This window comes from Vicugna pacos, chromosome 26, assembly GCF_048564905.1.
Source record: "Vicugna pacos chromosome 26, VicPac4, whole genome shotgun sequence".
Classification (NCBI taxonomy): Eukaryota; Metazoa; Chordata; class Mammalia; order Artiodactyla; family Camelidae; genus Vicugna; species Vicugna pacos.
The window spans coordinates 27,920,185-27,935,266 of NC_133012.1; the positions used below are offsets into that span (position 1 = coordinate 27,920,185).

Genomic DNA, 15,082 nt, shown 5'->3' on the forward strand with positions numbered 1-15,082 from the left:
CAAAGTCAGTTCCACTTCATCTCCAACACAACGAACATCTGTACGCTTCCGTCCATCTCCCGGTCACCCGCTCGTCCAAGCCACCACCTCCGTGTGTCTGGACCACATGACAGTTTCCTCCCTCTGTCTGCCCAGCCCTCTGGGAGTGGCCAAGTGAAGAATTTAACCTAAGTTGGACCTTCTCATCTAAGCATCTTTGGGAGTTCCTGTGTGGTTCCTGTTTCCTCTCCAGCTGCAGTGAAATGGACCACGTGGCCTTCTTTGTTTGGTTCTTTGTATGCCCCCATATCTTCCTAAGGGGCTTTGCTTTGGCAGTTTACTGACCAAAAGGGGTGTGATGTTCACTCTGCTTTTGGCTAACTCAACCCACCCTTTAAGTTCCAGCTCAGGTGTCATTTGCCTTCAGGGACCAGCCCTGATCCTGTCCTAAATCCTCCCTACCCTCTATCCATTACTCTCTAACGCTGCTCAGGTTTTCCTCCACAGCACCCATTCCAGTTTGCAACCACGAGCACTGCTCTGGGGTTTGTTTGCTTGAGGTCTTCTAGTTAAACCTCCCGGAGGCTGACACCCAGGCTACCTGTGCTGGGCAATCAGTCAATATGCTGCTGAATGGGTGGTGAATGGCTGAATGGGAGTGGCCACAAGTAGCTTGCTGTTTCTACTTCCAGGCGTTATTTCCATGGTGATTTTGATTACTCTAACTTATCCAGAAAAACCAATTGTTTGAATTGTTTGCTTCTTATGAATAAAAATGCAGAATCTGTTCAAAAAATATGTTAACATCTCTTGCTGGCTTTTAAACATAACACAACAGCACTGTAAGAAACCAATTATAAATACTGTGAAAACAAAATTTCAAATCCACTTACTTCCAAGTTGTAAAGCGCGATTGCCTATACAACTAGTTTTGTTTGAGGTACGAGACACTAAACCCTGTGTTTCTGAATGACAGTTCCAAAGTTCTGTCTCTTAGCCTCTGTTTACACTAGGCGAGTCATCTTTCTTTTCTTACCTTGTGAAAAGTGCATGTTGCTTTCACTATAATATGATTTTACCTGTATTCTCTCTGTGCCTGTCTTCGGGTATTTTCCATTTCCCTAATCTTTTATAAAGTAAACTTGTGTGTTATAACATCTTTCGGTGAAATTTCCCTGAGGATAGGAATCATAGAGGCAAACTCATGGCATATTAGAGTTGAAAGAAAACACTGAAATAATTTAGCCCAAGGTGTTTACAGGAGAAGAAGGAGAGGAACAGACACGGGTAGGAATGTTCTCTTTGTTGAGAAGTGCTGGGCGCACCGCAAGGCTCAGATGCTGAGCCTGCTCAGTGATGCGGCACATCTGGCGAGAAGACTGGGGCTCAGAGGATTAGCAGCCGGCGCACCCCGGGCCGCAGCCGCGCAGAGCACCCCTGCTCAGCCCCAGTTCTGCCGCCCACCGCAGCTTGGAGGCCCCTGACTCTTCCTGGGCTCACTCTCTGGGGCTGAAGAGTAAAGCGCTTGGACTGTGCTCTTGAATTTTTCTCACCACTACATTTCTGGGATTTTTCTAACACAAACTTCCTATCTCATTTTTTCAGTGTATATCCCCTAATAATGATTCCTGACTACTTTCCCTTTTTTATCAGGAATTAGGTCTTGTCCTTTCAGTTTGGAAGATGTTGCCAAGTTAGCCTAAATGCTGTTCTTTTCGTCATTTACCATAGTTTGATTTTGTAAGGAAATATAAAAATGTTGATCAGGTGTACTCCCATGGCACTTACCATTTAAGAATGTAAAATATCCAATTCAGAGTTCAAAGAAAATATTACAGAGTAAATGTTTTTGACTATATATTTTATATATATTTACATATATGCATATATGTGTATGTATGTATATATATACTCTTTAACTTACGCTGGGGTTACGTCCTCATACCCACCATAAGTTGAAAATACAGTTAAGATGAAATGCATCTGATTCCCCTAACCTACCGAACATCATAGCTCAGCCCAGCCTACGGTCAACATGCTTATTAGAACATGAGCCTTGGGCAAAATCATCCAACACAAAGTTTATTTTATAGTAAAATGTGGAATATCTCGTGTCATTTATTGAATAAGATACTGAAAATGAGGAACAGAGCGGCTGTCTGGATCTGGAACGGTTGTAAACATGTGGGCTGTTCAGACCCTGTTGACCCCCATGTTGTGGGCTGACCGGGGGCCAGGGTGTTGGAGTGCATGTATGAAAGTGGGGAGACCCTTCTTCTCATTAAGAATCTTACTCAGAAAGTATCTTCACAGTTTGACATCTGCCTCGGTTCCTGACTTGGGGTCTCCATGTTTCTCAGTTCAAATCCTTCCCCTTTAGAGCAGCTCCTACAGTTCTGTGAATACCCCACGTCCATGCTGACCTTCCTGCCTTTTCTCACGCCGTTCCCTGGCCTGGGGTGGTGGTTAAGTACTTCCTGATTAATACAGTGAATATACATGATAGCAACATATGTCATATGCTTTATGAACTATTATGAGAAAGAAGCTTTCTGTGTATACTCATCACTCAAATAATTACTATTTCCTACTTTTTAAATCTAAGAATCAACAAATAAGGTTTTGCAATTTAAATATATTATATTTAATATAAAATACTTAAATATATGCTATTTAAATATGAATATAAAACAATTCCATACATACATATATATATATAATCCTGAAACCAATTATACTATACATTGACTTTGAGATTTTTTTCTCTTTCCTCTCATATTTCAAGGTTATTAGACTAGTATGTTAAATCCTATGCAAAATAGTAATATAAATTGACCTAGTCAAGTACTACCTTTACTGTTAGAAGACCATGAATAATCCGGTGTCCTGTAGGACAGCTCTGAGTAGGCCCTAAAAATTATTCATGAATCCCAAGTCCAGAGTCCTTAAATTTTCACAAAGACACTAGAGCAGAAGTGACAGGCTGCAAGACCTCAGGCCATGGCAGCCGAGTCCCCAGGGGATGGTCACTCTGCATTTGCGGGAGCCAGAGGAGGGCAGAGACATCCCTTTTCGGTCCTGCCAGGACACATCCAAGTGAACATCTCAGGATGGTGTGGAATCAGACAGTGATGAGGACAACTCCTGGGGCTCTTGTAAACATTCCAGAGCCGTGAATTTATACCGACTTTGTACTGGCACGTTCTTGTTTTTCATTTTATTTGAATAGCAGATAAACATCTTACTTTAACCTGAAAATACATAAAGACAGTAATCCCTCTTCGAATATTTGCTGACATAGTGATTTTAGCTTTTAGGAGGATAATTATTAGTATCATAGCCCTTATAAGAAATCTCCTTGTTTTTCCTTCTGCCAAAAAAACAATGAAGAAGAGGCAATGTCAAAGGAAAAAAACCTTAACAGTGGGGGAATTTGGAGTATTTAAAATTACCTGGACAGTAGGATCCTCACAGGTAGTAGTTAGAATAATGTTAGAAAGACAGAAGGTTTCAAATGCCAGCCAAACTGTCTTTATTTGTTCTGCAATAGAGAGCCCCTTACACGTTTCTTGAGTTTCTCAACGATGCACTTATTACATTAGTATATTTTATTACATTAGAAGCTAAAATATGGTTTTAAAAATAAATTACTGTTACCTAAGAGGTAGTCTGAGTTAAGACTATGGCTGTAGAATGTAAATAAGAGAACACAGGTGAAATTGAGAGAGAAAAATTATGATAGTAGGCATTCAATTTCTAGAGTTTTAAAAGTCAGGGAATTACGGTACGCAGGGGCAAAGGACAGAGATTCCAGACAAAAATGGCGTTGTATTAAATCAAACACCTGGAAAATTTAGCCTGGACTCTCATACACAAGTCCAGCTGTTTGTGGACTGTTTTATTGTCTGTCTGTTAATCTGAGATTCAAAACAATACAGATCAGAGATTCAAAACAATACAATGTGTTTTTTGACAACTTACTTCTGTGTAAACTATCCATTTGAAACCCTAATGTTGTGATAATAAGAATTTATTGTCCAAATGTTAACAATTCTTTTTTTTTTTACCAGTTTCTACAAAGCTTGTCAATATGTGCTTACTAGTCTGGGATCAAAACTAGCTAAAGGCTGAGACTGTGCAAATATTCAATAGGAAGAGAAAAGTACCAGAAATTCTGTTATGCATGTAGAAATGTCCCACATGGTGCTCCTTATGTAAAAATACTCCTGTTACGGCTAAGTGACAGAAAGTGCTATAGCAGCAAAATGTTGTGGAAATTAACATTTAGTCAAGTTATTGGTTTTTGAGGAAAGAGTAAAATGGTTAAGTTTCATTCTTGTTGAGATAAAACCTCTTGCAAATCAAAAAGGTGAACTGCATTAGAAAGTAGATATTACTTTTCATTTCAGTAAAGACTGTGTCCATTAGATGTCGAAAGAACAAATGTCAGTGCTGAGTTATTTCAAACTGATTATAGCAGGAAAGTCTGAAGTATCCCCCAAACACACACACCTCGAATGGGGTGTCCATCATCTAAAGGTCACTGATAGAGTGGAGATATTGCTACTAAGGAATTTCAACTGGAGTGTGTTCTGTATACCAACATTCCTGATCATTACGCAACTGAAAACACATGTCACCTCTCAGAAGGTTTCAAATTGTTAGAATTAGTCTCAGAATTGATCCAGCTGAAACATGTCTTTAGGTCTCTAAAGAAATAAACAATAAAAATATGCTGTAATAAATCACAGGAGCAGTTTCACTAAAAAGTGTGAGTTTATTTAAATGGTTCTTATTTTGGATTATTTATTCCAAAGGTATATAAACTAAATTTTAAATTAAAAAATGGCATTGCACATGAAAATTTAATATTCAAGTCAACTCATTGTTCTAATGCTCTGGAGGGAGCTTATGGCCCATGTGGAAAGGCTGTGAAACTGGTCTTTTTACTACAGGAAAATCGCCACCAGGTGGTATTTGAACTAAAGCCCTGTGGTTGGAACCACATGGCTTCCCGTGTGTATGTTTGGGAGGGACTACAGATGAAAACACGTTTTTCCTTTACTTTTTGGTTCTGTGCCTTTTAATATAGAAGAAATTTTATTATTAAGAATTTTTAAAAATGATTTTTTAAAAACCCACTTTAATTTCCAGAGTCCTGTAATATGCAATGCTCATTAACTCACTGCAGCAAATGTGAGGAAAGGAACCTGGATTTTATAATCAACTAGGTAATTTCTGTCCTCAGTTTTCTTTCCTGTAAAATGAGTTTAATATTATCTCCTCATGGAATGATTCTATGGATTCAGTTTAAAATACATGTACATGATACTTGGAATTTCAAGCCAAGATTCTCTTTTTCATTTTACATCATCATCATCATTATTCTTAGCACTTCGTTTCTAATTATTTCTGATTGTTTCACTAACGTTAATCTTGTCTCCATTACCTTAATTGTTTATAATCTCTATTATCATAGTAGTTACTTAGACTCTTTTTGTATTAGTTGCTTCCTTTGCTATAGACTAGTTTAGCTGTATAGTTTGTTCAGAATAAATTCATATTGAATTTTGATTGACAAGCACATGTCCTCAAAGAACAGGATAATTTGATGGGAGAAGCACATTCCTTACTGCTCTACATACCTCACAGGAATCTTGTGAGGGTCTAGTGAGATGTTGTGAATCAACATGCTTTGAAAAAAGTCATTTAATTATGCATACATTGATAGAATTTACACATTTTAAATCTAAATTAATTCAAAGTCTTTTACAAACTGTCTAATTTGTGTCTGTTCATCCACTTGCATAATTTTACATCTTGCTTTTACTATTAGTTAATGATGGGTTATGAATCTACCTATTGAATATTCCCAGTTTAAATTTTAATTTCTAAAGTTTAATATATTTATTAATACAGATGGCATATGTCTTATGAGATTCAATAAGATATAATTTGACAAAATTAGAGTTAAAATGATATTAAGCCCAGTAATTCCTGTCTTTTGAAAGCATTTCTCTGAGGCACCAGGGATCCTGCTTGAAGCAGATTGATTTTCATGACTCTTTACAACTTTAAAGTTTCAGTTTGCAGAGAAGTTAATTGCTGATGGAATAGATAGTTGAGATTTATGGAACTTATTGTTTACTTGTACACAACCTGTTTTTCACCATTTTTTTCTATCATTATCCCATTAAAAGCCTATCTCTGTTTCAGAAAATCAGCCATATTTTATATTCAGTCTTTCATCACTTTTCTGTTATCTCTGCAAGCCATTCAGACTTATCTGATTCACTCAGTGCTCTCAGAGAATACCAACTAAGTACCTTTTCTTGACTAAGTACGCAACTTTGACATTATCTTTAAAAAGGTCCAGAGTGTTTTGATCTGATTTGGATGGGTACAATTTCTGTCATTTCTTTTTACTACTGTGAGAAAAACAGTAAAGGGGAGATAGAAGTAGACCTTCTTAAGCTTTTATGTTGTGCTTAGACCAGCGTGGTACTATTCAATAGTGAGATAAGAACCACACTAGAGTGGGCTACAACTGTTAGAAACAGTGGTGACCATTCACCTGGATGAAGGTGAATTCATCTGACATGGCAATGACTATTTTGCTTGAGGGGATATAAAAGCCATATAAATGATGATGGCAGAAAGAAATATGATGAAAGTTATATTCTGCATTGGGGTTTGAAATTTTATTAAAACCAGAATCTTTGGAAAATAAATGTTAGAGACTTTGTGGTAGACCACTGTCTGCAGATTGGGAATCCTGCCCTGGCTCATGATAACCGAGCATGAAACCATGGAGTTGGAAGAAAAGGTGGTAGAACTATCAGACTGTGGGAATTGATTTGGCTGTAGGTCATGGATTTATGACTTGTTGGAATAAACACACACACACACACACACAGTGGTGAGACACACACAGCAGAAAAGTTACCATTTGTAAGTATACAGTTCCGCAGAATTAGCTATATTCACGTTGTTGTGCATCCATCACCATCCATCTCCAGAAAATGTTCATCTTTCCCACTACCTGCTAAACAGGTAGTAAAACAGGTAGTTAACTGTTAAATGATAATTCCCTAAGACTTTCAACCTCAGTTTCTGAAAATCACTATTTTACTTTCTGATGCTGTGAATTTGAAAACTCTTCAGTTTTAATCCCTCTGTGACCTTAGACCTCAAGTGAATCTCTTCCTTTAAAGAAAATCTATTTTGCTAATCTATGTCTTTTGATTGGGGAGTGTATTAGTCTGCTAGGGCCACTGTATCAAAATTCCTGGGTGGCTTAAACCACAGAAGTGTATCTTCTCCAGTTCTGGAGACTGAAAGTTCCAGGTCAAGGGCCAGCAAAGTTGTTCCTTCTAAGGGCTCCTTCACTGATTTGTTAATGGTGGTCTTCTCCCTGTGTCTTCACGTGGTCTACACCTGTGTGTGTCTGTGTCCTAATCTCCTCTTCTTATAAGGACACCAGTCCTATTGGATTAGAGCCCACCCTAATGACTTCATTTTAACTGACTTACTCCTTCAAAGACCATCTCCAGATGCAGCCACATTCTGAGGTACGGGAGTCAGGACTGCAGCATATGAATGTGGGGTCTGGGGAGCACAATTCAGCCAATGAAGGGAGTCGATTCCACTTACATTTAAATAAATTACTGCTAGAAGAGCACTTACTTTTACTGTTTTGGTATTTGTCTCCTGTATGTCTTACAGCTTTTTTGTCCCTCTTTTCTTCCATTATTGTCTTCTTTGCATTTAGTTAATTTTTGTAGTGACACGTGATTCCCTTCTCAATTCCTCTAGTTATTTTCTATAGATGTTTTCTTTGCTGTGACCATGATGATTACACATAAGATCCCCAATTTATGACAGTCTGTCTTAAATCGATACCAGCTTAACCTTAATCACACACAAAAACTCCATTCCTTTACAGTTTCCCCCTCAACTTTATGCTATTGATGTCACAAATCATATCTCTCTATGTTGTGTACTCGTTAACATAGATTTATCATTATTTTATGCATTTTTCTTTTAAATCCTATAGAAAATTTAAAAGTGGAGTTGAAATCAAACTTACAATAGTGTTTTTTTTTTTAAATTTCACCCTGTATTTGCCATTACCAGAGAACTTTGTATTTTTATATGGCTTTGAGTTATTGTCTAGTGTCCTTTTATTTTAACTTGAAGAATTCCTTTTAGCATATTTTATAGGCAAATTTAGTAGTAATTAACTCCCTCAGCTTTTATTTTTCTGGGAATGTCTTGATGTTTCTCTCATTTTTGAAGGATAGTTTTGCTGGCTATAAAATTCTTGATTGACAGAGTTTTCTCTTTCAACACTTAAATGTATCCCCCCACGGCCTTCTGGCCTAAAAGATTTCTGCTGAGAAATCAAGTGATAGTTTTATTGAAGATTTCTTGTTGTTTTTGATGAGTTGCCTTTCTCCTTCTGTTTTCAATATTCTTTCTTTTTTGACAGATTGATTATGTGTCTCATTGTGAGTCTTTTTGAGTTTTTCCTACTTGGTGTTCATCAAGCTCCTTGGAATTGTATGTCTATGTCTTTCCTGAAATTTAGAGGTGTTCAGCCATTATTTATTCAAATGCATATTTAAGACAGTTTTTTTTTTAAATCTTTGTCTAGGATGTCCAATGCATGTATTTCTTCAGGGACTATTTCTGGAGATTAATTTTGTGGTTTTGAATAGGCCATGTTTCCATATTTCATTGTATACCTTGTGGTCTTTGCCAATAATTGGGCATTTGAAAGAAAGAGCCACCTCTTCCAGTCTTTGAAGAGTGGTAAGGAAGACTTTCACTAATTAGTGGGCACTGAGCCTTGAGATTAGCCTGAGGTGAAGAATCTTCTCAGGTCTTTTCTGGGCATGTGTCCCGTGTGTGTGTGTGTGTGTGTGTGTGTGTGTGTGTTTCTCCTCCAACTGCTTTAAATATCTTAATTTCACAGAAAGCCTCAACTGAGCCTCTTCTCAGGGTCTTTGTGCCCTGTGGTGTCCCATTGCCTGTGATCTTCTGCCTCCACGTGGTTGCAGCCCCTATGCTGTTCTTCATGTAGCAGTGCCCACTGCTGTCTTTTCCTTGGCTTCCAGCCACCATTCCCCAACTGATGTCTGAGTCAGACAAGGCAGAAACTAGACCTTCAAGCACTGTGGCCTCACAAACAGACCAGGACATTGTAAACATCGTTCTCTTGGTCATCTGTCTTCAGGTGGGGAACCAGGAAATGGGCCATGTCTTCTCAACAGTGCCACGTCAGGGAGTATGTGGGGCAAAAGCAAGTAAAAATTTCCTGAAATCTTTTACCATTATGAATGTGGCTGTTTCCTTATTGGATGTTTGTTCAGTAGCTTTAGATCTTTGACTAGTTTCTAGAGCCCCTGTGAAGTTATTTTAGTCCAGCTGTTGTTGTTTATTTGAGGTTCCCATGGGGGAATGAGAGCCAGGAGCTTCCCGTTCCATCGTCTTGCTGATGTCACTACCCAGCTTGCTGGATTTTTTTTTTTAATGAGAAAATTAAATATTTAGGAAAGAAAATTTTACATTCTGATAAGATTAGTATTTAATGAAAGCTTATATCCATATCACAATTTCATCCTAGTCTAGCAATAAAAACTAAATCTTGCTATAATTATTAGTGCTTTTTTATGCAGAAATCAAACATTTAAGGTTTTAAACAAATGCTTAAGGAGGTCAGTATCTACCCAGACTTTTTTTCTATTCTTATAGGGTTATTTGAAACATATGTGAGCATATTTATATTTGTAAGAATGCTTTTCAGGTTCAGATAATCAAGCCATGTATTCAAATGGGCTTGAGCTGTGGGAAGTATATGGATCATCCAGCAGGATGTTCAGAAGCAGTGTGGGTTTCTGAGCTGGTCCGTGTTCCTGCCTCAGCTATGATATCAAGGGTCCTGGTTCTTGTTGTATCCCTTCTATTCCATCCATGCTGTTGCCTCTGTCATCAGACTGTAGCAAGATGGTACTGACAGTTACACATTTGAAATCCAAACCTGGTAAGGTCCAGAGTGAAAAAGAGATGATCTCTGTTGGCTAACAGGAACGTCTTCCCAGAAGCACTCCTACAGGTTTCCTCTCATGTATTACTGAACTGAGTTGAGTCACAAGACCACTGTTGAACAAACTTCTGGAAAGAAGGAGGGAATCACCCTGATCAGATTAGACTAGTTAGAGTGGAGTGGCTATAGGAGTAGCAACCATTCTCATGAGCAAATTAGTCCTTTAGAAACTGTCCTCTGACTGTACAACATCCCAACAGGAGGAAGGGCTCTGTATAAAACAGGTTAAAGAAATAAGTCAGCACATTTACACAAAAATACCATTACTTTCTCTACTTCAACGATAAGCTCACTTGATGTTTAAAATACAATAGTAATTTAATGTAAAGTATCTATTATGTAGATCTTAATAATTAACATCTTCATTTCATCTATGGCAATGAATGAGGGCTTTCTTCTGTATAAGCTATTTATGGCATGATGCTCTTTTTTCCCTGTTATGCTATTAATTATAACTTGTCATAAAAATGATCATAATGAGAAAATGTTTTTAAATTAAATTTAGACTTCTTTATAGAGGAAAGAGTTCCAACCAAAGATTATTGACCTCCTGGATAAGAAGTCTTTGTCTTTCAGGAATAAGAATAGATTTTTTTCTAATCTAACTAAATTTTCTTAATTCTTAAAAGAATCACATTTTAAGTCCTCATTATTTAAGAACCAAATCTACCTAATATACATTTATTGACTGAATGTTTCCTGAACAACTCCATGAAAGTATAATAATGTTTCTTTCTGTTGTAGTAAGTCAAGGAGGTGTTGCTTTGGTCTCTGACATGTGTCCAGATCCTGGGATTCCGGAAAATGGTAGAAGAGCAGGTTCCGACTTCAGGTAGGAAAAAAAGTAACTATTTGAATAACATATTATTTTCTAGCACACATGTAATTTCACCTTGTAGTTTTAACTCTTTTTCCTTTTGATTTAAAGATACAACTTCTCAATTATTATACAACTATAGTATCTCTAGAAGTCTAAAACACATTGTGCTGAAAGTTCCAGATCCTCCAGAGTTTCCTTTCACTATATAAAGCAGTATTAAAAATTTAACTCTAAATGGATATGATCGAAAGCTGTATCTGGGTTTTTTTTTCCTGTTTTTAATTTGTTACCTTTCCATATTCTGATGCCTTTTGGTTAATATTTAAAAAAATAGATGGTGTGAAAATATAACTTTAGCTTCATGATTATTTCATTAAATAAACTTTTATAATAATGAATATGAGTGGCAGTCAACACAGTTTATTTCAGAAAATGTTGTGATTCATTTTACTGAGATTATGATAACTAGAGACTGCTTTACAGTTGATACATTATGAATGTAGTAGTGATTATAATAGTGGTTTTTTTAGATGTTTGCATTTCTTTCATTTAGTTCAAGAAACTGAGTACTTTTCAACTTACAAGATGGATACTGGCATTAGGAGTAGGCTGCAAAATAGAAGAGTAAAGGGCAGCAAGAAATATGTTTTTCTTCCTTATAATCTCACTATTTTTGAGAAAGAAAAAAATAAAGGTATGTGTAGAGAGTTTAGCCTACTAAAGGGAGCTAATAATTGAAAGTAGTGATACTATTAGAGAAGGAAGAAGAAACGTTACTCATCAAATTGCAATAGCAATGGTATTTTTTTAAAGGATAGAGAATAGTAAAATTATCTGCAGGGTGGCTGTAATGGAACTGGTAAAATGATATGTACGTTTTTACATGGAAAAGAGACAGAAGTATACAGTGCTACTGAAATACTTTTGACTTCATGGTGGAGTCTGTCCTGTTTCAAATGCAACAGACAGTTGGGATGGTTAGAGTTAAATATCACGAATTTTCAGTATATATTAAGGGGCTAGTATTTCAGCTTAAGTTCCTTTGAAGCAGGGCCTGAGTTGGGTATTTTTACTCAGGTGATAATTTGGAAAAGTGCCCTCTGGTTAAAGGGAATGGAGAAAGCAGGACAGGGTCAGAATAGGAAGCTGAGCAGGAAGCTGGTTTTAACTGGGGATTAGCTTCAGTCTCAGTCTGTGGGGGAATTCCAGGGCACATACTGTCCACCTTTTGTGCCCAGCCTCCTTCCCTTTCGTCACTGGCTTCCTTCATTTGGCTCAAGGAAGTTTCCCAGAGCAGGGGTTGCTTAGAGTAGTTACTAGCACCCCAGGGGGCATGGTGTGTCCAGTTGAAGACATTCTGGAATTTCATCTCTTTCAAAAAGGAGCACATAGATGAAATTTACAAATTTTTGCTAGAACTCATAGAGCTTTCTATCCTATGTATTTCTTTCTTATTTCAAAAGTCACCTCCTCCATTTCCCCCCACCCAGAGAAAGAAAAGTGTTCTTCATGCCTTGCTTCCAGAAAACTTCACACATCCCTTCATTAGAGTTACAGAAATAAATCTTCACTATGCATTTTACATGTCCATTTCCCCCAGCAGCCTAAGCTTTTCCAGGACAGGGATAGAACCTTGTTCATCTCTGCCTCCTCAGTGACTGAAATGGTGCCTGGCACAAAGAAACTCAGTGGGTGTTTGTCCAATGCACTTGTGTGTGAGACAAATCGCTCGTGCAGTGCTTTGTTATCCCTGAAACCCCAAAACTTCCTTGGTCTATTTGGCAGAGCTCTGTTTTAAAACAAAGCAAATTAAATTCTAGCTGACAATGCAGAACTGTTCAAATTGCATCGTATGTAGAGAACCAGAGGAACTGTTGAATCTTCAGATGTTAACAAAGAATTCAGAAATATTCAGAGCCAGTTCCTATTTAGCACAAGGGTAAGAACAGAACATTTTATTAGTACCTTGGGTGAATATGCTCGCCTTTACACTCTGTCATCCTTATAACAGGCTTATTCCTGACAATGTTTAACTCAGGGTAGGCTTTAGCCATTGGAGCTATGTCGATGTGTCTGGGGGGAAAGCCAGGCTGGGCATGTGCCTGGAGAGTCAGGTAAGGGAGGGAGTACTTATCTCAGATGAGACTCTCAGTCTTTCACTTTCTTAGTTTTCTGGGGAGTCTTCATGCTGTTACATGTCTCCAGGTTTATGGCAGTCAAATGATATAACATCTGAGAAAATAATTTGGAAGAGTAAATTGTTTATAAAATTACATACAAATGTAAATATTATTTTTACCATGTGAGTATATAGTGTGTGTATACCTATGTGTGTATACCCAGAACTGTGATAAGCTAGCTTTAGGAAAACTCTTTTTGTAGATTTCATAGGACTTTCTTCCTAGATGATCTTCTCAACTACAAATAAATACAGTTTATTTTTTCTCTTGAATCTGAATGTGTTTTATGTATTTTCCTTTCCTAGAGGAACTGGCTAGGACCTACGTTGCAAGGTTGAGTAGAGTTGATGAGACATTCTTGCCTTATTCCTGATCTTAGTGGGGAAGTATTCTGATTTCCATCATTAGAGTGATATTAGTTAGATTTCTTTTTATCAGGTTGAGGAAGTACCCTTCTGTTTTTAGTTTTTTGGGAGTTTTTACCAAAAATGGCTGTAGGGTTTTTGTGAAAAGGTTTTTTTTTAAAATATCTATTGGGGTGATCTTTTTTGTTTGCTTAATTGTTTAGTTGTTAATACGATTAATTACAGTGTTGGATCTTCCAATATTAAACCAACCTTGCATTCTGGGATAAAATTAACTTGGTCATGATTATCCACTTTATATAATGTTGGATTTGATTTTCTAATTTTTCTTTTTTTAGATTTTTTGCATGTGTATTCACCAGAGATATTGGCCTATAGTCTTCTCTTGTAATGACTTGGTCTGGTTTTGCTATCAGAGTAATAGTATTGTTCTTATAAAATTAATTGGGAAATATTCCCTCCACTGGAATATCCTGAAAGAGTTTATGTAGAATTGGTAATATTTCTTTCTTAAGTTTTTGAGAGATTCATCAGTGAAGTAACCTGGAATTGGACTTTTCTTAGAGCTGTTTTTTTTTCTAATTACAAATTCAACTTCTTTTACAGACATATTATCTGTCACTACCTGAGTGAGTAGCTTGTGATAGTTTGCATCTTACAAGGAATTTTTCTGTTTTATCTAAGTTGTCAAGTTTATTGGCATAAAGTTATTTATAATACTCCCTTATCATTCCTTAAATCAGCAGTGATAGTACAATTCTAATTGCTGGTATTGGTAATTTGTGTTTTCTATTTTACCTGATCATTGGTGTAGAGCTATATTAATGTTACTGATCTTCTCAAAAAAAGTGCATTTGGTTTCACTAATTTTTCTCTATTTGTTTATTTTCCTTATATTTCATTGATTTCTGCTCTTTATTTTCTTTCTTCTGATTACTATAGGATTAATTTACTCTTCTTTTTTCTAGTTTATTAAGATTGAAACTATGGTTTAGGACCTTTTCTAATGTGGGTGTTCAGTGCTGAGAATTTCACTCAAAGAACTTCTTTAACTGCATCCCATAAATTTTATGTTTCCCTTTTCATGCAGTTCAAAGTGATTTTCTGTTTTCCCTTATAAAAACTTTGGTTTTTCATGGGTTATTTAAAAGTGTGCTATTTATTTTCCAAATATCTTGGGTTTTTTTAAGGATCTTTGTGGTCAGAGAACATACTTTGTATGACTTGAATCCTTTTAAAATTTATTGAAAATTTTTTCTGGGCTAGAACGTTCTCTATCATGACAAAAATTGCAATGCACTGGAAATGAATGCATGTTCTGTTGTAGTTTGGTGAAGTGCTCTGTAAAGGTTAGGTCAAGTGAGTTGATAGTGTTGCTCAAGTCTTTATTAGCCTTATTGATTTTGTGAATATGATTGTTCCATCCATTATTGCAAAAGGTGTATGGAAATCTTCTACTGCAATTGTCAATTTGTCTGTTTCTCTTTACAGTTTTATCAGTTTTTGCTTCATGTATTTTGAAGCTCTGTTATTAGGTACATATATGTTTAAAATGGCTATGCCTTTTTAATGAACTCATCATACCTTTGACGTTATGAAGTGACCCACTTTATCCTTGGCAATATTTTGT

At 36.6% G+C, this 15,082-nt stretch overlaps 1 protein-coding gene across 15 annotated transcripts in view; it reads left to right on the forward strand.

Moving 5' to 3' along the window:
- CSMD1 (CUB and Sushi multiple domains 1) overlaps window positions 1-15,082 on the forward strand; it is a 1,700,362-nt gene that overhangs the window by 1,351,140 nt on the left and 334,140 nt on the right. For 12 of the 15 annotated variants that reach the window (XM_072950557.1, XM_072950544.1, XM_072950543.1 and 9 more), the window contains one exon: window positions 10,832-10,919. In XM_072950557.1, coding sequence (XP_072806658.1) covers window positions 10,832-10,919 — 88 coding nt within the window. Of the gene's footprint in view, window positions 1-5,133; window positions 5,211-10,831; window positions 10,920-15,082 lie in introns of all 15 variants that reach the window. The other 3 variants (XM_072950548.1, XM_072950549.1, XM_072950550.1) reach the window with 1 other exon arrangement.